Below are 22,615 nucleotides of genomic sequence, written 5' to 3'. Positions count from 1 at the left end.
CTTCTAGTTATGGCATGTGGGATGCCACCTCAGCATGGCTTGATGAGTGGTGACATGTCTGTGCCCAGGATCTGAACTAGTGAAACCCTGGGCCACAGAATTGGAGCATGCGAACTTAACCACTTGGCCACGGGGCTGGCCCCAGATCCTTTGCTCATTTTTAAATTGGGTTGCTTTTTGTTGTCGAGTTTATATATTCTGGATGCTATACCATTTCTAGGAAATATATATTTCTTTCTAAGTTTTCCAGTTGCCAAAAGTTGTTCCTACTGGTTACTTATTCTTTTTAAAAGCACTGTGGCATTTTCAGATATAGCACCTGTTTATTTTTAATGCAATTTGTTTGTGTATCCCCTGACACTTCTTCCTGTCCATAGTTTGTCTGTTTCTCAGAGATCAACTCGTTACTTTTTAAATCTTCTTTTGTATCTTTACTTTCTATTTCAATAATTTCAGTTCTTCTATATATATATACACACACATACATATATATGTGTGTGTGTGCCTGTGTTTAATCTGTTTTTGGTCTTTTTCAACCTCTTGAATGTTCACTATTTTTCCGGCCTTTTCTTTTTCAGTAAGCATTTAAGATTGCACTTTTCCTTCTATATGTTGCCTTAGCTGAATGCATCCCATAAGTTTTGAGAGGTACAATTTCTTACTTAAGTATTTTATTCCCATTATCATTTGTTTTTCGGTTTGTCATTTGTTTAGAAATAATTTTTTAAATTTCCAAGCATGGTTTGTGTCAGTCTAATAAAAGTTCTCCATATACTGAGGGTCATGTGTGCTCTCTTATGTCCATTAGATAAAGCTTTAGTTGTTTTGTTCTCACTGTCTGTATGCTTGCTGATTTTTGATCTCCTGAGTGAGAGAAATGTGGATTTCTCCATGTGGTTCGATCCATTTTTGCTTCATATGTTTTTAAGGCACAGTGCTGTTGTTTCTTTGTGGCGGAATTGAAGCTTTGTCATTCTTTAGGGATACTGTCTTAGTAATGCTTTTTTCCTTAGATTTATTTATCTGATAGTAAGAGAGTTGTGCCAGAGTCTTTTTTAGTTTTTTACATGGTATATCTTTTTCTATCCTTTGTGAGTCTTTATGGTTTAGGTCAAAAATCTTATAGCTGGATTTTATTTATTTTTAAATTTAATTTGATCTCTTGTTTTAAGTGGCAGTTTGGCTTTATTTCTTCCAGATTGTTTTGTGATTCCTGTTCTTTCTGGTTGCTCTTACCCATTCTGTCTGTCTTTTGTATTGATTTTTGCCTGTCTCTTTGCCTCTGCCCCATCCTATCAAACGTGTGCTAGTTTGGAAATTTTTCACAAATTAAAAAAAAAAATGTGTATACTTATCTCATCAAAGTCAAAAGCCTATCAGCATCTTCTCACTTATCCCAAAATATTAGGATCTTAGGATAACTAAGATCAGATTACATTTCCTCCTTATTGGCTGGTGTTTTAGGTTTTTACCTCTCAGGTTTCCATTCTGTACAGTCAGTGCTTACCAGTTCCTTTGCTATTCGTTCCTTCTTTCTGTCTATTCTTTATTTTGGGGGTCTGTTAGGTGTTTTGTTTGTTTTGTTGTGGTAACATTGATTTATAACATAGAAATTTTGAGTGTACATCACTATATTTCAATTTATCTATAGATTACATCATGTTCACCAATTAAAGTGTTATTCAGGTTTTGTTTGTTTGAAATGTCTATATTTCACCCTTGATCTTCAAGGATATTTTTATCTGGGTGTACAATCCCAGGTTGACTGTTAGTTTTCGTTCATTTCTATGAGATTGTATTGGGCTGTCCTTTGACTTACTTGCATTGTTATTGATACTTAGAAGTCTTGGTTCCAGATACTGATTCCTTCTCTTACTGTGTCCAAAAGCGGATTTCTTTTTATTTTTCCTATTTAGATTTGCTGTGTTTTCTTAGTTGCGTAATTTATATCATTTCTCGGTTCTGGAAAATTATCAATGATTATCTTTTTGAATATTGTGTTTGTTCCTTCATTCTTTTTCTCCAACTATGATTGGACATATGTTAGACTTTCACATTCTTTTTCTGCCATGTGTCTCTGCTGCTCTGTTTGTGATTGCTTCACATGTTCTAATTCACTGAGTATCTCTTCAGCTCTAATATGTTACTTAGCCAGCCCATCAGGGTTTTGTGTTTTTTTTTTTTAAAGATTTTGATTTTTTTTTTAAAGATTTTTTTTTTCCTTTTTCTCCCCAAAGCCCCCCAGTACACAGTTGTATATTCTTAGTTGTGGGTCCTTCTAGTTGTGGCACGTGGGATGCCGCCTCAGCATGGTCTAATGAGCAGTGCCATGTCCGCGCCCAAGATTCGAACTGACGAAACACTGGGCCGCCTGCAGCAGAGCGCGCAAACTTAACCACTCGGCCACGGGGCCGGCCTTTGCCCAGCAGCACTTTCAAAACTGTATTCCCCCATCCATGGAAGGAAAATGTAATGATACCCATTCATCTTTCTTCTCTCCAGATTTTGGGATTATTAGTGAGAATTCTCAGGGTTTCTTGGCTCACCAGTGGGTTTCTGCAAGGTGGGTGAGGATAGGAACTTGGCCTGGCTCTGCCTCGCTTCTCTTAAGTTCGTTGGGAGAGGCAAGTTCTATAGCAGTGTCAACCCAGCATTGTAGCATTCTCTTTTCCCTGTAAGTATCGTAAGTCTTGGTCCTTGTTTCTAGATCATCTTCATTGTCTGTTTAAATAACTGTATAATATTCTGTTGATGTACCATTGTGGTTTTGCTGTAACAGATAAATCTGCAGAGATTTTATTCATCCTTGTGGTGTTCTGCTTCTCTTGCATTCTTTCCTTAGATTGAATTCCTTGGAGTAGAATTGTTGTGTCAAAGAGTATAACAGATATCTGAGTCTTATGGCAGATTGCTTTTTACTTTTTTAAAGGTTGTAATAACTTAGATTCTCACCAGAAATGAATGAGTGTACTAATTTCACTGTAGTCTCATTAATATTTGTTGGTGGGGTTTTTTTCCTTAAGGAAAAAAAATACCTGTAGAATAATATCTTAAGGTTGCTTAAATATTCATATCTTTTATTATTATGGAGCTTTAGCATTTTCCTATGGGTTCATTTACTACTTATTTTCTCATTTGTGAGTTTTATGTTTTTATATTTATCCATTTAATGACTTTGATGTTTTTCTCATACATGCAAACAAGTGCCTTTATAAAAGAAAATATTAACCTTTATATTTTTACAGTTTGCAAAGCTAGTTTTACAAATTTTTGTCTTCTTAAAAATTAGGTTTATTCAAAATTTTAAATTTTAATATATAATTAAATCTTTTATTTTGTTGTTTTAAGTTGAGAAAGTTATTTGATAAATTTTTTTTTTTTTGCTATCTTTCTGTAATTTGACTTTAATTCCTTATTCTTGTGGTGTTCACTTATGTGAAGAAGGTTCGCTCTGATTAAGTGGATAGTAATTGGGAGGAATTTATATCAATCCCACTTACTGAATTTTTAAAATTCTCCTTGTTTTAGAAAACTGATTCTCATATTACACTTCTGTATATAATTTTTTAAATAGTTCTTAATGTCTATGAGGATAGGCTTCATTCTTTTTTAAAAATATTCTTTCATAATTTGTTTAAATTTTACTTGTTTCAAAAAGAGTCCTCTTGGATAGTCACTGGGAATGAGTGGATCTTAATATTTGATTTAGTTTTCTCTTTTCATTGTTTGCCTCTTCACTTATCAATTCTTTTAAATCTTCCAATAAGCAATTATCTTTATAAAAGCCCTATATAATTGAGACTTGTTTCTAAATATTTTGTGTATATTTTTACCTTTATAAGTGAGATCTATTTTTTATTATGATTTCTTGCTGGTTATAACAGGTAAGAATTTAGGGGAACAAAGTACTTAATAGTATGTTTTTAAATGATGAAATTTTGATGAACTTTCACTTTGAAGAAATAAAATACCATAGTTTTTTTTTTAGAGCTAACTTTATGAGATTCCTAAGATGGGTTCTTGGTTTGGGTGAAAACTACACATTCCATTACAGGCTTTGAAGACTGAATATTCTTTAATAATGTTTAAAAAAAAATGTTTTGAACATTATTTAGGAAAAAAGGTAAATAAAAATAATGAATACTGTTAGTGACATATGCAGAGCACTATGTCTATTTCATATGAACAATTATTATTATTATTTTTAGCTGAGAAAGATTCACCCTGAGCAAACATCTGTGTCAGTCTTCCTCTATTTTGTATGTGGGTTGCCACCACAGCATGGCTGCTGCCAAGTGGTGTAGGTCTGCATGCTGAACTTAACCACTAGGCCACAGGGCCAGCCCCTCATGAACAGTTTTTGTATGTCTAGAGCTCTAAGCTCCTATTAAACAGAACTTTACATCTTTTAATAAATACTAAATAAATAATAAAATAAACTCCTTGTAGTTGTGACTGAGTAACTTATGGGTAGTGAATCATTTAACTCAAAACATTAGTGAAATTTGAATTAAATAAGTAAAAGAAAATACTTGGTTCATGATTTCCATCTTTACCCATTGTTTATAAACCTGAGCTACTCTTTCCTCTGTCTATAGGTGGAAAACCATGAATTCCTTGTAAAACCTTCATTTGATCCTAATCTGAGTGAATTAAGAGAAATAATGGATGATTTAGAAAAGAAGATGCAGTCAACATTAATAAGTGCAGCTAGAGATCTCGGTAAGAATGGGCTTCTGGAAGTTTGACTAATTATGTCTACATAGTACTCACACTGGTGCCAGACGTGCTTTTCCTAGAAGACACAGTTGATCATGCCAGCTCCTTGTTTCAAGTGTCAGCCCCCTTTCTACAGCATAAAATTACGGACACTTAAAGTTGACATACAGGATACTTTACATTTGGAACTTTGCCTCCCTTTCTAGACGCATCATCTCTTACTAACTCCCCCAACCCTAGGATGACCCCACGTTCCTGCCAGACAAATCACCCAGTAGACCCTTGCATCATGTCTTTTATAAGACTTGGTGGGTTTTTTTGGGTGTGTTGCCAGTCTTCCTCTTTTTTTTTCTTTCTCCCCAAAGCTTCAGTGCATAGTTGTGTATCCTAGTTGTAAGTCCTTCTAGTTCTTCTATGTGGAATGCTGCTACAGCATGGCTTGATGAGTGGTGTATAGGTCTGTGCCCAGGATCCGAACTGGTGAACCCCAGGCTGCAGACGTGGAGCACACAAACTTAACCACTATGCCTCCGGGCTGGCCCCTATAAGACCTATTTTAAATGTCACTTCCTCTGTAATTCTAATTCTACTAGGAATAATGAATTGATCTGGCTTTGGGGTTCCCATGCACTTCATTAATGTCAACTTTTTTTTTTTTTTGATTGGTCCTGAGCTAACCTCTGTTGCCAGTCTTCCTCTATTTTGTATATGGGACACTGCCACAACATGGCTTGATGAGCAGTGTGTAGGTCTGTGCCTGGGATCTGAACCTGTGCACCCTGGGCCCCCGAAGCGGAGTGCACAAACTTAACCACTACACCACCAAGGCAGCCCCATCTTTTTTTTTTTTTTAATGTCTACATTCCATACTAGATTATTAATTCTCTCATTAGTCTCACAGTGTTCATACTGTTTTGTTCTGAATTAGTAAACCTTTTCGTTCTGTGTGTTGAATGAATAAATCTTAGCATATCAGAAGATGCCTCAGAGCAGTATTACTTAAACTTTTGGAGAATCTGATGAAATTTATGGATCCTCTTCCCAGAAATATGCCCATACCTACATATACAAAAAAATTTGCAAATCCTGTACATGGAGAGTCCATATGTGGACTGGATCGTAGATTTAAGAATCTTTACCTTAAAGGAGATTAAAATTTACCCTCCTCATTTCATACTCTCTACCTTCTCTCTACACAGTCCCTTTCCTCACCAGACAAGTGAGGTCTGTCTTTAGTTGTTTGCTGTTACTGACATTCAGTAGCCATGCTTGAGCAAATAAATTTGTAGGTACTATCACTGTCTTCTAGTTTGCTGTCTAAAGATCATACTGATGGATGAGATCATGAGGAGCGGACAGACTTTTAAAGATTTTATTTTTTCCTTTTTCACCCCAAAGCCCCCCAGTACATAGTTGTATATTCTCCATTGTGGATCCATCTAGTTGTGGCATGTGGGACGCTGCCTCAGTGTGGTTTGATGAGCAGTGCCATGTCCGCACCCAGGATTCAAACCAACGAAACACTGGGCCGCCTGCAGCGAAGCGCGCGAACTTAACCACTCGGCCATGGGGCCAGCCCCGACAGACTTTTAAAAATTCAAAAATCTTAGGTGCATAAAATCTAGCTGATCAATCATTGCCTGTTTTGTGAAGTTTCCTACACTTAACAGAAAATATATGTCCTAGTTTTTTCTAGTTTCACTGTCAGTCTCAAGTTTTTGTTTGGAAAGTATATTTGTCTACTTTAATTATACTCTGTATTAGTTCCACGGAAATCCTTTCATTAACTAAAGAACTCTCATGCAGAACTCCTTGAAGGCAGGGGCCATATCTTATTCATCCAGCATCAGAACAGAGTGTGTTGCCCGCTGCTGGTGCTCTGCAGCCTTGGGTGGATGGGTTTACCCAGATCACGCTTCCATACCAGAAACTGTTAATAAGGAAGTTTAAGGATTTTATAGATAATCCTTAATTCATGCAGTTTTTGAGTGAAGTGAAGTAGGATTTGAATCTTTTCTAGTTAGACGATGATGATAATTTCCAGCATGCTGTCATGTAATAAAAGTATGTTTTTCACTTTTTAGATTTAATTATTTTGAACATTTACCTTGAAAAATGGCTGCAGATATCCATGACATACATTTTCTTTTTTTCTTAATCATGAAGGCTTAGATCCTGGGAAACAGATTAAACTGGATTCCAGCACACAATTTGGATATTACTTTCGTGTAACATGTAAGGAAGAAAAAGTCCTTCGTAACAATAAAAACTTCAGTACAGTAGATATCCAGAAGAATGGTGTTAAATTTACCAACAGGTTTGTAAACCTGCAGTAGTTCCATGGAAGTAAATTATTCTGTGATGAAATGTGAATGTTCTATGATAAAGAAGTTTTACCTTATTTATTGTTAATTGATAAGACATAAGGTAAGGTTGAAGCTTTATTTTTTTTTACAAGAGGCTATTCAGGTATCCCAACACCGCTTGTTAAATAATCCGTCTCTTCCTCTTTGGCTGAAGTCGCACTTTGGGTCTGTTTTTGAGATGATTCTTTCATGTATCACTCTCACCAGTTTTTTTTTCTTTTTTCTCCCAAAGCCCCCTGGTACATAGTTGTGTAATTTAGCTGTATATTTTTATATTTTAGTTGTGGGTCCTTCTAGTTGTGGCATGTGGGATGCTACCTCAGTGTGGCCTGATGAGCGGTGCCATGTCCACGCCCAGGATCTGAACCAGCAAAACCCTGGGCCACCGAAGTGGAATGTGCAAACTTAACCACTCGGCCATGGGGCCGGCCCCCTACAACTTTTTTTTTAATCATATTTCATGCTGAAAAAGATCTTAACCAATTTTTTCTGCCTTTTCCCTTGCTGATGTTAGGAAGTTCCTCAGACAAATTATTCATAGGTGAAAATAGAATTATTTTAAAATAAATTTTCTGTGATATGGTGGTGCAGGGGAGGGGAATTTGTCCTTGCTGCTGTACTGTACTAGGATTGTGGCTGGCCTTACTCCCACCCCTCCAAATATTCCCAGTACCTTACAGGTAGCTTTTTATCATCCCCTTTTATCCATTTACTTAACAAGTATTTTGAGTATCTATTATGTGCGGACATTATTCTAGGTGTTCAGACACCCAAGTGATGAAAACATTCAGTCTGTTTAGTTTATTCTTCATAACAACTCTCTGAAATAAATAGGACAAGTATATTTCTCTCATCTTTTAGATGAAGAAGCTGAAACTCCAATTGCCCAGGATCAAACAACTAGTAACACTAGGTACTCAAACCTACACTAGGTAGTCAAACCTAGATCTTCTGTTGCCAAATTTAGTAGTAGTTGTTTTTCCACCACACTATATCCCTGATTCTAGAAATAAATATATTTGTTGGCCTAGATAAGACAGAATTTGGGGGGTATTGTAATCATCTTCAAATCACCGATTGATTAGTTGTAACATATATAAAAGAGATTGAACTGAATGACCACAGTGATTCCATAAGTTGTGAAAAATTCATTCATTCATTCTTGTCAGTAAACTGAATGCTTGCTATGTTTCTGACCCTGTAATCGTATAATTCTGCTTCGTAAAAACCTCTGATGTCTATCTGTTATCTAGAAAGATGTAAAGTCTTTATCATGACCTGCACAATTTGGTCTCTGCCCATCTGCTTTTGTCTCCTGCGTCTCTTCCCTTCGCGTAGCAGTCTCACTTTCATACTGGCTTTGCCTCTTGCTTTTATTCCTTTCATTCTTTCCATTTGCCTGTTTCATACTAGTCTTTTTGTGCTGCTTGCCCATATACCATTCTTGAGCTGTGCATGTGTATTATGCCATTGGCTAATCCGTCAAGTGCACAGTTATTGCCTTGGTTGACTGATGCCCTTTTCCTTCTGGTAAGTACTTCCCCCTTTCCTCTATGATCCCTCATCTTGTCCTTTTTTAAAATTCCCTTCTTTTCCTTTGATACCATTGAATATTTTTTTCTTTATTCTCATCTTTCTTGTTTCAACCTATAATTTTCATTTTCTCTTTAAATTACTCAGTAAGATTTAGTTTTCAGACGTTTTCCTTACTTTGATAACTTTCACTATCAAAACAGTTATACTATAGTAAGAAACCATGTGTGATGTGTTTTGTATGTGTGTTTGTGTTAAAAGGGGTAATGGCCTCTATCTTAAGTAAGGATGAAAACTTATTCCACTTAAATATTTTAGAAAAGGTCACAGATCAGAATTTTACTCAAGGGAATAATTGTTATAGCAAGAATTGTGCCAGCAGGCTCTTCCAAACAGCATAAATGTTAGTATGCTGAATTCCAGCCACATCTGCCCCTAACGAGTTGCCAGTTTTCTGATGTTACCACTTTATTTATTATTTTGATGTTTTATAGCCTAGATACTCTGGATGTATAGTTATGTAGTGCGTATTACCTCCAGTAGATGTTTTAATATTTTTAATAATACCATTATCTTGATTTGCAGTAAATTGACTTCTCTCAATGAAGAGTATACCAAAAATAAAACTGAATATGAGGAAGCCCAGGATGCCATTGTTAAAGAAATTGTCAATATTTCTTCAGGTAAATTTAATAGAACCAATACATTAAATATTCTGAATATGACCTGGTTTTTGGTAACAGAAAAAACATTAGGATGTTTGAAGAGTGGTTTTTCAAAAAACTGTTAGATACAGTGACTATTTATTATGTTAGGCTACTTATGAAAGAATGCATGCTGTATTGTGGTAGGAAAAGTAACTGGAAATTGCTCTTGTACATAGAAAGATATGCTAGTGCAGGCTGAGGAATGGGAATACCCTGAAAAATAAAGATGTACAGAAAAGCGCTAAACTTACTGTAGTTATAACAAGGAAAAGAGACACCAAAGGCTACAAGGCAATTGTAGGATAATTTTATAGGATTATCCAATTGTAGGATAATATGGTAGGATTGTCCAAGGATAATACCTTAGATGATCTATGGACTCATACTCTTTTTTTTTTTTTTAAAGATTGACACCTGAGCTAACAACTGTTGCCAATCTTCTTTTTTTCCCTGCTTTTTTCTCCCCAAATCCCCCTAGTACGTAGTTGTATATTTTTTTAGTTGTGGATCCTTCTAGTTGTGGCATGTGGGATGCCACTTCAACATGGCCTAATGAATGGTGCCATGTCCGCGCCCAGGATGTGAACCCTGGGCAGCCGAAGTGGAGTGTGCGAACTTAACCAATCGGCCACCGGGCTGGCCCCATCATACTCTTGGTTATGGAAATAAACAGCACTGAAAAGAAAATAGAAATTACACATGAGGCAGGCCTTTTTGAGTTCTCTGTGCCATTTTATACATTTTCAGAGTCCGTTCTAGAGGCACTGTTGGGATGATTATCCTGTTATTGAAGGGACAGGTGACTTGGCACTGTAGTATCGCCCTTAGCATGAGTGAATGTATGTTTAGTGTAGGTGATGTGTGAAGCTGGAAGGCTTTGCCTGTTGTCTTGTGTATATTAAAGATTTTATTTTATTTTCCTTCTTCTCTCCAAAGCCCCCTGGTACATAGTTGTATATTTTTAGTTGTGGGTCCTTCTAGTTGTGGCATGTGGGACGCCACCTCAGCATGGCTTGATGAGTGGTGCCGTGTCCACTCCCAGGATCCAAACCAGTGAAACCCTGGGCCACTGAACCAGAGCGCGCGAACTTAACCACTGGGCCATGGGGCGGGCCCCAGTGTCTTGTGTATATAGATAAATTTAGATTGTGGGACATTCTTTTTATGGCTAAACTCTTTGAAAATGTCAGCGTCATAGAAGCAAAAAAGGAATCTGTTCTAGATTAAAGGATACTTAAAGAAACAGGACAGTAAAATACAGTAGACAGTCCTTGACTATATCCAGGACTAGGGGTTGGAGTTAGGGAATAGCTATAAAGGACGCTATTGGAATTGGCAGAGTTTAATATGAGATAATATGATATCTGTGTCACATTTCTTGGGTGTGTATTGTGATTAAGTAGGAGGATGTCCTTGTTCTCAGGATATACATGCTGAATTATTTAGGGGTAAAACAATCATTTAAAACTTATGCATGTATAATTCTGTAAATTGTTTTACTATTATGAATTTTCATAGTAAATCAGAAAGAAACAAAACTTAAAGGGTTTTAATACGCATTATGTATTGGTGTTGATGAATGAAATTTGTGAAGATTACATTTTTGCTTGGTGGTATCATAACTGTAGCATGATAATTTTCTACTTGAATTATGTTCCTGAACCTAGATTACATTTTTAAGAACCCCATAAACACTATATATTCAAACTGTGAGTTTTCCTCAAAAAATACTGTTAACTAATATTCATTAAGCACCTACTAGGTTAAAGCTGCTGGATTTTAATGTTTAAAAATGTAATGGATCGTCTTTGTAGTTTTCTTTGTTGGTGTTAAATTAGAGAAGGTGACGCTGTTGAGAACCAGATGATGTGAGATACCAAGTATAGACTTTTAATTAAGAGGCTTTGGGTTTCTTTTTTATTATAAACCTATTCTTAGGTTAGAAATTTTATGAGTTTTAAAGAAATTTTAGTAAGTACTCCACTAATGTTTAAGATAGGACCACCAGACAATTCATGGCAGTAGCTTGTTTAGAAACTCCTTTTGTTAGAAGTATCTTTAAATACTTGACTACATGCATTACAGTGTGGGCTTTACTTAGATGAACTGAACTGAGACTGTCCTGAAGGCAGCTTTGAAGTAGCTGGTAAGAAATGTGTCAATCCATGTGTTCTTTTGTTTGTTTGTTTGTTGTTTTGGAGGAAGATTAGCCCTGAGGTAACTGCTGCCACTCCTCTTTTCGGTGAGGAAGACTGGCCCTGAGCTAACACCTGTGCCCATCTTCCTCTACTTTATATGTGGGATGCCTGCCACAGCATGGCGTGCCAAGTGGTGCCATGTTTGCACCCGGGATCTGAACCGGCAAACCCCGGGCCACCGAACGTGCGCACATAACCATTGTGCCACCGTGCCAGCCCCTAATTCCATGTGTTCTTAATACAGATTCCTTGATACAGCAACAGACTTCTGTTGCTACATGATAAGGTAGTGTGAGCTCATTTTTTCCCTTTTTTAAAAAAATATATATAAGGTAAAACAGGAATAAATTTAAAAGTGGTAAAACAGTAAGAGAATTATTTGTATTCAGCCGTTCATAAGTTAATTTTTATTTTCAAAACTATCACTTTTTTTTTTTTTTTAAAGATTTTATTTTTTCCTTTTTCCTCCCCAAAGCCCCCCGGTACATAGTTGTATATATTCTTCATTGTGGGTCCTTCTAGTTGTGGCATGTGGGATGCTGCCTCAGCGTGGTTTGATAAGCAGTGCCATCTCCGCGCCCAGGATTCGAACCAACAAAACACTGGGCCGCCTGCAGCGGAGCGCGCGAACTTAACCACTCGGCCACGGGGCCAACCCCTCAAAACTATCACTTTTATGGGGAACAAGGGAATCAAAGATAAGTCAAATTTGCTGCCATTTGATTAAACTCATAATTTTTTTCCCTAAAATTAAACACTATTCTCTTGAATGTCCCTTAAGTTGAAGCTTTTGACACATTGATGTCCGCGTGATAGTGCTACATGACATGTGGGTCTGTTACACCAACCCCTCCAACCTATTAACATTTTATAATCTATTCTGAAAATTTTCACCATTTTTATTGCTGAAACATGCTTTGCCCAGCATGTGTCAGGGACTTTTTAATGTACATAATAGCTTCTAGTTTTAATACTCTAGCAGAGTAGAATCTTGTTCAAAGTATTTTAAGTGACAATTATGGGTCTAAATTTATGCTAAAATTCAACTGCATGTGGTAGTGTTGGAAAAAAAAGAAGAGCTCAACTAACAGTCTCATGGTCAGGTGGTACAAGCACGGGCCTTGACAGTCACAGTATATCTTGCTACCTGGTGTTTGCATGTTTCTTATGATAATTGTGAAATGCCATCCTGGTTTCAGCCTCTTAAAATTTAGAAGAAGGTGTGTGTTAAAAGTGCAGGTGTGCCTCAAATATTACTGCACCCTTCTTTTCTTACTGTATCAATATATTATGAAAGCTTTTCCTTTTTAGGTTTTGGGTTCTTTTAAACCTCTACCTCATTTCTTTATAAGCAGCTGTGTGCTTTTATATTTTAATGGATTTTGGTAAGGGAAGGCATCACACTTTTTCTATTTTTGAAATCTGTTCATAGTAGGGGAAGATGTAGCAACACATTTTAGCCTCATGTTGAGTTTTAGGTGTTCCTTTCAAGTTTAGTTATGGCAAACTTCTGTTAGTTTTTTTTTTGAGGGAGATTATCCCTGAGCTAACATCTGCTGCCAATCCCCCTCTTTTTGCTGAGGAAGACTGGCCCTGAGCTAACTTCCTACCATAGCACAGCGTGCCAAGTGGTGCCATGTCCACACCCGGGATCCCAACTGGTGAACCCTGGGCTGCTGAAGCAGAACGTGCACACTTAACCACTGCACCACCAGGCTGGCCCCTAGTTTTTTTTTTTTTAAGTATATAAGTTAGGAAATAGATTTTGAATTCCCACATGGGGGGGTTTGCATTCATTCTTCTAGCTGTTGCTGTGTATTTTTTTGTGGTTCACTCCTGTGTTCATCTTCTGTTTTTATCTAGGCTATGTAGAACCAATGCAGACGCTCAACGATGTGCTGGCTCAGCTAGATGCTGTTGTCAGCTTTGCTCACGTGTCAAATGGAGCGCCTGTTCCGTATGTGCGACCAGTCATTTTGGAGAAAGGACAAGGAAGAATTACACTGAGAGCATCCAGACATGCTTGTGTTGAAGTTCAAGATGAAGTTGCATTCATTCCTAATGATGTTCACTTTGAAAAAGATAAACAGATGTTCCACATCATTACTGGTAAAAAAAAAAACCCACAAAACCTAGTTTATAGGCTTTTTGGGGTAATGTTTCCCTTTTTTTAATGTTAGAGTGGAGATATATTTAAAATTGATGAAGAAAATCCTAGTCCTTGACCTTAGAAAAAGAACATGTTATTTGTACTGGTTAGTAATATATTCACATTTAGATTAGGGGGAAGATTTGGGAGGGGGGGAGGAAGCTTGTGAGAGAATATTGTATTTATATGAAACTCTTTCCAGGGTTTCAGTGCATTTAAAAATGAACATCCCTACATCCTCAAAGTTTACCTTTGAGCCAGACCTTTCAATAGTGAGGTCATTGAAGGTCAAACAGAATTGGCTTCGGAATGACCTCAGCTTAGGGTAGCACTTCTTTGAAAGACATGGCACTATATTTGAAACTCGACAAAAGTAGACTTGCTTCTAGACTGATTTACAGTATCTCAAACTAACGTGTTTTGAGAGATCTTAACCAGATTCTACAAAACAAAAATGGGGGTGGTGTAGGAATCTTTGGGCAAATGTTTTTGGGAAATGATGACTGTATTCTGTTTCCCCAAAGGCATTTTCAAGTTGTTTATATAAGCTAAAGTAAATTGTACATTTTCCAAAAGTAAGATCGTGTCTTAGGGCTTTAGTGTGGAGTTTAAGTGATTTAAAGGATTTGACCATACTGATCCTTTCACTAATAGTGCCATTTTTTAAATCAGTTTAGTTATCAATTAGGCCTCTACTACTTTTTTGGATATCACAAAATTAGCCTGCAGGCAGCTCTGTGAACTGTGGGAAAATGTATGGTCTTTCTAGAGCACAGTCAAATTATAGGTGAGGTATATCTTTCATTGGTCCTTTTGGTGAAGGGGACACTGTAGGTTTGTCTGGAGAGAAAACAGCATTATAGTAGAGGGGGCAGTAACTGTCCGCATCTTTGGGCAGCCTATGATTCTGCTTCTTGTATACCGTGTCGTATGACTGAGGTGATTAGTCGCCAATGTGCAATTTAGGACTAGCAGTTAATTTATTAGTAGCAGAAATAAAAGAATAATCTTGCTTTTTGATATACTTTATTTGATAGGCCCCAATATGGGAGGTAAATCAACATATATTCGCCAAACGGGGGTGATAGTTCTCATGGCCCAAATTGGGTGCTTTGTGCCATGTGAGTCGGCAGAAGTGACCATTGTGGACTGCATCTTGGCCCGGGTGGGTGCTGGTGACAGTCAGTTGAAAGGAGTCTCCACATTCATGGCTGAAATGTTAGAAACTGCTTCTATTCTCAGGTGAGTGCATTTCCTGTTAATGGCACTGAATGTCCCTGTCCTGTGAGAGGTACATTTGCAGATTCATCAATAGAACATAGGAGAACTTTTATCTAGTTTAATAGTTTTCCTGTGGACTTTATATATTTTATATTATCTTGAAAGGGTGACTGGTGATAGTTGTGGAAAGCTTCTTTGATTTTTAAAGTTACCTGACGGTTTCTGCTAGTTGTTCACCTTATAAATCTCCCCGGCTACCTGGCTTTTGCTTACACAGTTCACACTACCTGGAATGGTCCTTCCTTGCCCTTTACCCCAATCCTTTCTAATCTTTAGAGGCTCTAATGATGGAAATTCTACCTTTCTGATGATTTCCGTTTCATTTGAGCCTAAGGTCATGAGTGCTTCTCTCAACTCTTTGACGTGTCTTTAATTTATTAGGTTTTTATTTTAGAGGTTACTGAAATGTCTTGATTTTATTCCACTTTTTAGGAGCTTCTTTGAAGGCATGGAGGCTATGCCTTCTGTTTCTTGGTGTCTTCTAAAGTATTATGCATATAGTAGATCCTTAGTAAATTATGTGTTGATTATTGTCTGTTTGTGGGGAATTATAAAAGCAATACAAATGTTCCATGTAGTAATTAGTCAACAAGTTAATATTCATAACTTAAAAGATTAAAGAAATAAGCAAAGGTGCCAATGGCAAGTCACAGAAAAAGAAGTAAATGACCAATAAGCTCATGAAGAACTGTCAAATTCTCTAATTAAAAAAAAAAATTCCTCTTTGTATTTGGTTAAAGATGAGAAAAGAAAGAATCCTAATATCTTGTATTGGTAGGGGTGTGGCAGGCTCACAAGTTTATATGACCACCAGCCGTGTATACGAGTGTCTGTAGCATCACACCTTTGTCCCATCTTCATGTGGTACTATTTTTTAAAATTCCTAGCTGATTTGATTGGCGAGAAATGAATGATAGCCACTTTCTTTGGAAATTCTTTGGTTACTTTTAGTAAGATTGGTAATCTAAAATATATTTACCATTTGTTTCCTCTTCCATCAGTTGTTCATGTCCATGCCCATTTTTCTACTGAAGTTTCAGTGCTTTTTATTGACTTTGCTGAATTTTTTTGTACATTAAGACAATCTGTTATGTTGCGGCACATCTTGCCCGTTGTATTGTCTTAATTGTGTTTTTTGTGTTACCACATATTATGTTATGGGAAATTTTCATGTAATTATGTGTTTCAGGTCTGCGACCAAAGATTCTTTAATAATCATAGATGAACTGGGAAGAGGAACCTCCACCTACGATGGATTTGGGTTGGCATGGGCTATATCAGAGTACATTGCAACCAAGATCGGTGCTTTTTGCATGTTTGCAACCCATTTTCATGAACTTACTGCCTTGGCCAATCAAATACCAACTGTTAATAATCTACATGTCACAGCATTAACTACTGAAGAGACCTTAACCATGCTGTATCAGGTGAAGAAAGGTACGTGTGTACCACTGGTTCCCTATACGTTCAGAGTGTGACAGTGGGAAACTCACTACTATTGAAATCGGCAGTGATCGCCTTACTCTAAGTTAGTATGTATTATTGGTGTTTTTACAGAACACATTTACCTCTTAATTCAGTTTAAGGGCAGGGACATGAAATGTTATCTGTATTTCTGTGTCTTGTAGTAGGACCATTCATTCTGAAACTGTTGCAGAAAGAATAATCTGTACTTTTGACCATCATTACAGAGGGATTTTGTACTGCCTCCCATGGCAGTGTGTTTTCCCGTCAAATTAGCTACTCAATAGTATCAATAAGTTTTTGAAGTTTCAAGACTCTAGCTGTTAGTTTAAAAATTACTTATTGTTGGGGCCGGCCTGGTGGCGCAGCGATTAAGTTCGCACATTCCGCTTCTCGCCAGCCCGGGCTTCACTGGTTCAGATCCCAGGTGCGGACATGGCACTGCTTGGCAAAAGCCATGCGGTGATAGGCGTCCCACATATAAAATAGAGGAAGATGGGCATGGATGTTAGCTCAGGGCCAGTCTTCCTCAGCAAAAAGAGGAGGATTGGGAGTAGTTAGCTCAGGGCTAATCTTCCTCAAAAAAATAAATAAATAAATAAAAATTTTAAAAATAAAATAAATAAAAAATTACATATTGTAATTATCTTGACTATATTATTTTTAAGGGTGTGTTATATAAACAGGTTCATTTAAGTTGGTGTTTCCAGAAATCTTGAAATTGTTAGTAGTTAACACATGAGAAATGACTGACTTGTTAGCATTTTATTCTTTCAGGAAAGTTTGTCATTTGTGGTTCTTGCAGCTAATCAGATTACTGACTTGATGAAATTAATGTACTATAAAGTGTTTATTACTTAAACATTTCACTAATTATCAGAAGAAATTTTTTTAGATGGCTTTCTGATTTTCAATGAACACATTTTTCTTCATCAGTTGGTTGCACATAAATGAGATTTTTTTTTTCCTTCTTCTCCCCAAAGCCCCCCAGTACATAGTTGTATATTCTAGTTGTATGTGCTTCTGGTTGTGTTATGTGGGACGCCACCTCAGCATGGCTTGATGAGCTGTGCTAGGTCTGTACCCAGGATCCAAACCAGCGAAACCCTGGGCTGCCAAAGGGGAGCCTGTGAAGTCCACCACTCGGCCCTAGGGCCGGCCCCTTTTTTGTTTCTTTTATCCTTTGTTACTTGTGCTTCAGTGGGGATCCTTTTGCTTTGCTATGTTTACATTATTGTTGTTACTGATACAGAATATAGATACTTTTAGTTGGACCTGGCATTTAGCACAAAGTTAAGGTTTTTCCTTTAAATCGTTATTTGTATTTTGTGTGATATAGAAATGGGTTCAGAATATAAAAAAGACCAGATGAAGTATGGAGAAGATAGGAATAAATTCATCCTTCACTGTGGGTGTTTATTGAATATTTTTTCTATTTTGTTTTTACTTGTTTCTCTTAGTTGTGCAAGTATCCAGCTCCAGAATGCATGAGATATATAACTAGGCCATATATAGTTGATAAATAAGTGAGGCAAAATGAAAGTTCCATAATAACTGCGAGCATCATTTGTATTAAACTTCAGGAAGAAATATCTTAAATCAGTTTATTTTCTGCAAATGGAGATGAAGATAAGCTACCTAGTCTCTAAATTTACTAGTGATTTGGGTCAAATTCCATTATCATTTGTTTTCAGTAATTTAGAATCAGAATGAGATTATGTAAGAATGGTAAGTAACTTTTCTAAGAAAAGTATTGTAAATATTTAAATATATTTGGCCAATTTTCCAGAGTAGCCATCTCTGGAAAATGATGTAGGCAGATCCGGAGGATAGGACGATAGACCATTCATTCACTAATAATGTCAGTATATTTTGAATTAAATGTTCCTCCTAGTTAGTGACACTTTCACGTTGATCTCTTTTTTTCTTAGTACTTTAGTTCTTCCCTTATGAAATGAGAAAACCTGAGGGAGATACTGAGTTGATTAATTTTTCTGCAGATTCAGATATTTGTCCAGGCCTTTGAGGATTATCTGTCAAGTTTTTCCTCTGCTATTTTTATGATTTCTACTACATTTGTCAAAGATAAAATGCAGCACTGTGTGCCAAGTCATAATCACTTCTCACTGGAGGCTTAATTAAAATTCCTTTAAGTTGCTCTGAAACATTTGGCTAATGTATTTGAAATAATACAAAATTAAGTTTCCTAATGACAAGGTGAGAAGTATAAAGTCCCATTTACATAAACTGCCGTCTCTTCCTACGCTGCCTCACACACCCTCCAAATTTCTTGTAGGTATCTGTGATCAAAGTTTTGGGATTCACGTTGCAGAGCTTGCTAATTTCCCTAGGCATGTAATAGAGTGTGCTAAACAAAAAGCCCTGGAACTAGAAGAGTTTCAGAATATTGGAGAGTCACAAGAATATGATGAAATGGAACCAGCAGCAAAGAGGTGCTATCTGGAAAGAGAGGTGTGTCAGATTGTTTTTGTAGTTTATTTAATCTCTGTGATGTTACATATAGCAGGTCACCAAGGTGAGTTTCTTCCCTATGTGATCTAATGTTTGTTGATTGATTATTCATTATGGCTTTCACTTACATTTCTTTGCATGGCAAGAACTCCATCTGTATCATTTTGATTTCTGCGCTACGTACATTTGCATGATGAAAGATAGCAGTTCAAGTACCAGTAAAAAGGAGGAGGATAAGAATATTAGTCTAGGTTTAAAATAAGTAATTCAAAAGAGTTAGAGATGTCCAAGCACATCTTTATTTCATAAACGAATAGATCAAGTTGTTAAATTGTGTATTTACTTGGTGCATCGTTAAGATGTTACCAAAGGAATACAGTTTCTCTTCTCCGGTTGTTTAGAATCTATTTGGGGAAACAAGAATAATGAATATGTCATAGAGAATAAAATGGCATATGACAAATGTTTACTCAGGAAAGCTCCTTGTGAGCAGGATGTTTCAATTCTCATGGGAGAAGTGGATCCTGAGTTGGGCCTTCTCTGGGTGAGGGTGAGGTTTAGATGTTCACACAGAAAGATATAAGCATATGCCCAATGTGTTTTTTAAAACTTAAAAGAATATTAGTTCTCTATAATAATGAAAATAAAAGAAGCATAATTCACTGTGGGGTCCTGGCAGCATTTACTGTGGTATACATTGCAACAACTTCTTATCACATTTTTAGCTATTACCCAGTGAGTTTTTGTTGTTGTTCTTACTCAAAGGAGAGATGATTGTTAAACCAATAATAGATGATATGTTTGGTTTTTGAGCTTAAAAGGTATTCTTTTATCTGTGGTACCTGTACAAGCAGGAGAAATGTATTCTAACTTGTTAATAGCTTTTAAGTGTGGAAATTGCCCTCCTGAATATGAGTGGTCTTGGTATCAGCACCGCAGCAGTCAGTAGTCTGGGAGTGGATAGGCTCTTTTATGTAATCTCTGGTTTCCAGTTAGAACAGAAGCCATGTACTTCTGATAATGTTAATTACATTGTATTTTGCTAAAATTTTAAGCTAAGGGAGACAATCATAACAGTGTTACTCAGTCTAGATTTTATCTTTATTTGGAAAAAAGTACACTTGTTATTTAATAGAGAAGTATTTCTTCCGTATCTTATCATTTGGCTATCTACCTTTCACCTTTAAGGTGCTTACTACCAACTAGCTCCCTGTGTGAAAAGCAGACTTTCTAGTTCTGCTTCATTTGCAATAATAAATATTTACATAGTGCTTACCCTTTGCCAGGCACTGCTCCACGCACTTTACACATATTAATTCTTTGCAGTTTTTACAACAGCCCTGTGAGGTTGGTAATATTATCCCCATTTTATGGATGAGGAATGTGGGTTATGGAATTTAGCCACAGGTCACACTTGGCAAGTCAGAACCATATTCTCTAGAATGGCAATAACTGGGCAGTAAAATAAAAAGAAACATCCTGTGCATATGTATGAGTATTAAATTTTCAGAGACTGTTTATGCTTTACAGTGTTTATACACTTTGAGTTCTTTTTTTCCCAGAAGACTCAGTTTATGTATCAATTATAAAAGCTGAGGGATTTGGCAACTACTAAAGTATTCGGCCCCTCTGTCATTAGCAGCTGAAAATACACTAAATATCCTTGTAATGATTTCCTATGAAGAAATACGGTCAACCAAGTGCTTTGCTATATATTCTATATATATTGGGTGGTATGTTTGGATAGAAATTTAGTGAAACAATTCATTACTATGTAACGTGACTTTTAGAAAAGACATTTTAAAGATTAATGAATGTTCACTTGTCTTTCAGCAAGGTGAAAAAATTATTCAAGAGTTTCTATCCAAGGTGAAGCAAGTGCCCTTTACTGAAATGTCAGAAGAAAACATCACGATAAAGTTAAAACAGCTGAAAGCTGAGGTGATAGCAAAGAATAATAGTTTTGTAAATGAAATCATCTCACGAATAAAGGTTACTGCATGAGAAAATCACATCAATGGAGTGAAGATAATCTTGATAAGCTATTGTCTGTAATACTTTTGTATTGTTTTATATTAACCTTTTTTCATAGTGTTGGCAATTGATGCCCATGGATATCAACTTAATAAAATATTTAGTAATACTTTGTTCTACTTGAGTACATTTTCAAAGATCTTTATTTTGAAAAATGAGAGCTGAAAAATGAGGAATACTTAAATGGACATGGGCAATAGTAGGCAATACGTTGAATTTTATAAATAAAATTATGTAGTTTATGGAATTTGATATGCATTGTATTCTTTTTGTAATAGGTCTTCTGCACATGTTTATTCCCAAATGGTAGGGAAGAGACAAGTAGCCCAGAGGCTTTGTAAAAGTAGAGGATCTTAAAGCTGGAAGGAACCGTGGAAATTGTTACCAGTGATTGTCCAGAGTGTCCATCTGGTGGCAGGAGCCAGCTTGGCTGCATGCTCATTAGCCAAGGAACTTGTTATAAATCTAGGGCCCTCATGTGACTCTCCACCCCGTCTGCCATTCTCCCACCCCTAGGCCGTGGTAAGGCTTGAGATCTGGATTTTAACAAAATCTTTTCAGATTGGGAACCCTGACTGGTCTCCTTCTTTTATTAAAGGAAAGAGATGGAGATGTTAACAGTTAGTGGCTGGTCCTGCTGAAAATGGGGGCGGGGAAACACAGTGTTTTCAGTAAATGGTGACGGGATGATAGAGTATCCATACAGGAACAAAATGAAATTGGATCCCTACTCCATGTCATATATAAAAATTAACGTCAGTGGATTTTTGGCCTAAATGCACACGGCAAAACTACCAAGCTTTTATTGTTTAGTTGCGTATAGTTCCATAGAAAATAGTGTAAAAATATTTTTATGAATATTTGGGAAATATGAAATAGTGTTGGAAAAAATTTCTTAAGTCACAAACAACATAAAGTTTGACACACTTAGCTTTACTGAAATTAAGAACTTCTTTTCATCAAAAGACATCACAAAGTGGAAAGATTAGATTCATAATGGGAGAAGATATCGCTACCACATAAAACATGGAAGGATATTATATCCAGAATATATAAAGAACTATAAAATCACTAAAAAGACAACCCAGTTAAGAGACAAAGGATATGAATAGATAGTTTTCCAAGGAAGATATGGAAATGGCCAATAAGCACAAGAAAGGACGCAGGATGTCCTCAGGAAAATGCATATGAAAACCCTAGTGAGCTACCACTTCACACCTGTTAGGATAGCTAAAATTATGCTAAGCGAAATAACTCAGGTGGAGAAAGTCACATATTCTATGATTTCATTCATGTGGAAGGTAAACACAGATACAGAGAATAGATTGTTGGTTACCGGAGGGGAGAGTGAAACGGGTAGGGTGGGAGATTTACATGGTGATGGCAACTAGACTTCATGAACATGATGTAGTCTATACAGAAGGCGAAACAGAATGATGCACTCCTGAAGTTTATATGATGTCGTAAACCAATGTTACTTCAATTTTAAAAGAGAAGTATTGATGAGGATGTGAAGAAATTGGAACTCTCATACGCTTCTTGTGGAAGTGTAAAATGATGCAGTTGGTTTTGGAACACAGTCTGGCATTTCCTCAAACGGTTACCATATATCCCAGCATTTCCATTCCTAGGTATATATCCAAGAGAAACATGTTCGCACAAAAACTTGTACACAAGTGTTTATAGCAGGAT

The 22,615-nt window shown here is 36.6% G+C and overlaps 1 protein-coding gene across 3 annotated transcripts in view; it reads left to right on the top strand.

Annotated features, from left to right (window-relative positions):
- Nucleotides 1-21,170, top strand: part of MSH2 (mutS homolog 2) — a 73,645-nt gene extending 52,475 nt beyond the window's left edge. The window contains exons 9-16 of one of the 3 annotated variants that reach the window (XR_011426084.1): nt 4,599-4,722; nt 6,886-7,036; nt 9,204-9,301; nt 11,999-13,632; nt 14,710-14,914; nt 16,143-16,390; nt 18,714-18,889; nt 20,723-21,170. Coding sequence is in view for 1 of the 3 variants with exons in the window: in XM_001917785.6 (XP_001917820.3) it covers nt 4,599-4,722; nt 6,886-7,036; nt 9,204-9,301; nt 13,387-13,632; nt 14,710-14,914; nt 16,143-16,390; nt 18,714-18,889; nt 20,723-20,893 (1,419 nt within the window). In the remaining 2 variants the exon portion in view is untranslated. Of the gene's footprint in view, nt 1-4,598; nt 4,723-6,885; nt 7,037-9,203; nt 11,472-11,998; nt 13,633-14,709; nt 14,915-16,142; nt 16,391-18,713; nt 18,890-20,722 lie in introns of all 3 variants that reach the window. The other 2 variants (XR_011426083.1, XM_001917785.6) reach the window with 2 other exon arrangements.
- The last annotated feature ends 1,445 nt before the right edge of the window (nt 21,171-22,615 follow it).

The sequence above is a fragment of the Equus caballus genome, chromosome 15 (genome assembly GCF_041296265.1).
Source record: "Equus caballus isolate H_3958 breed thoroughbred chromosome 15, TB-T2T, whole genome shotgun sequence".
Taxonomy (NCBI): Eukaryota; Metazoa; Chordata; class Mammalia; order Perissodactyla; family Equidae; genus Equus; species Equus caballus.
This window is presented reverse-complemented; position numbering and strand designations above follow the sequence as displayed.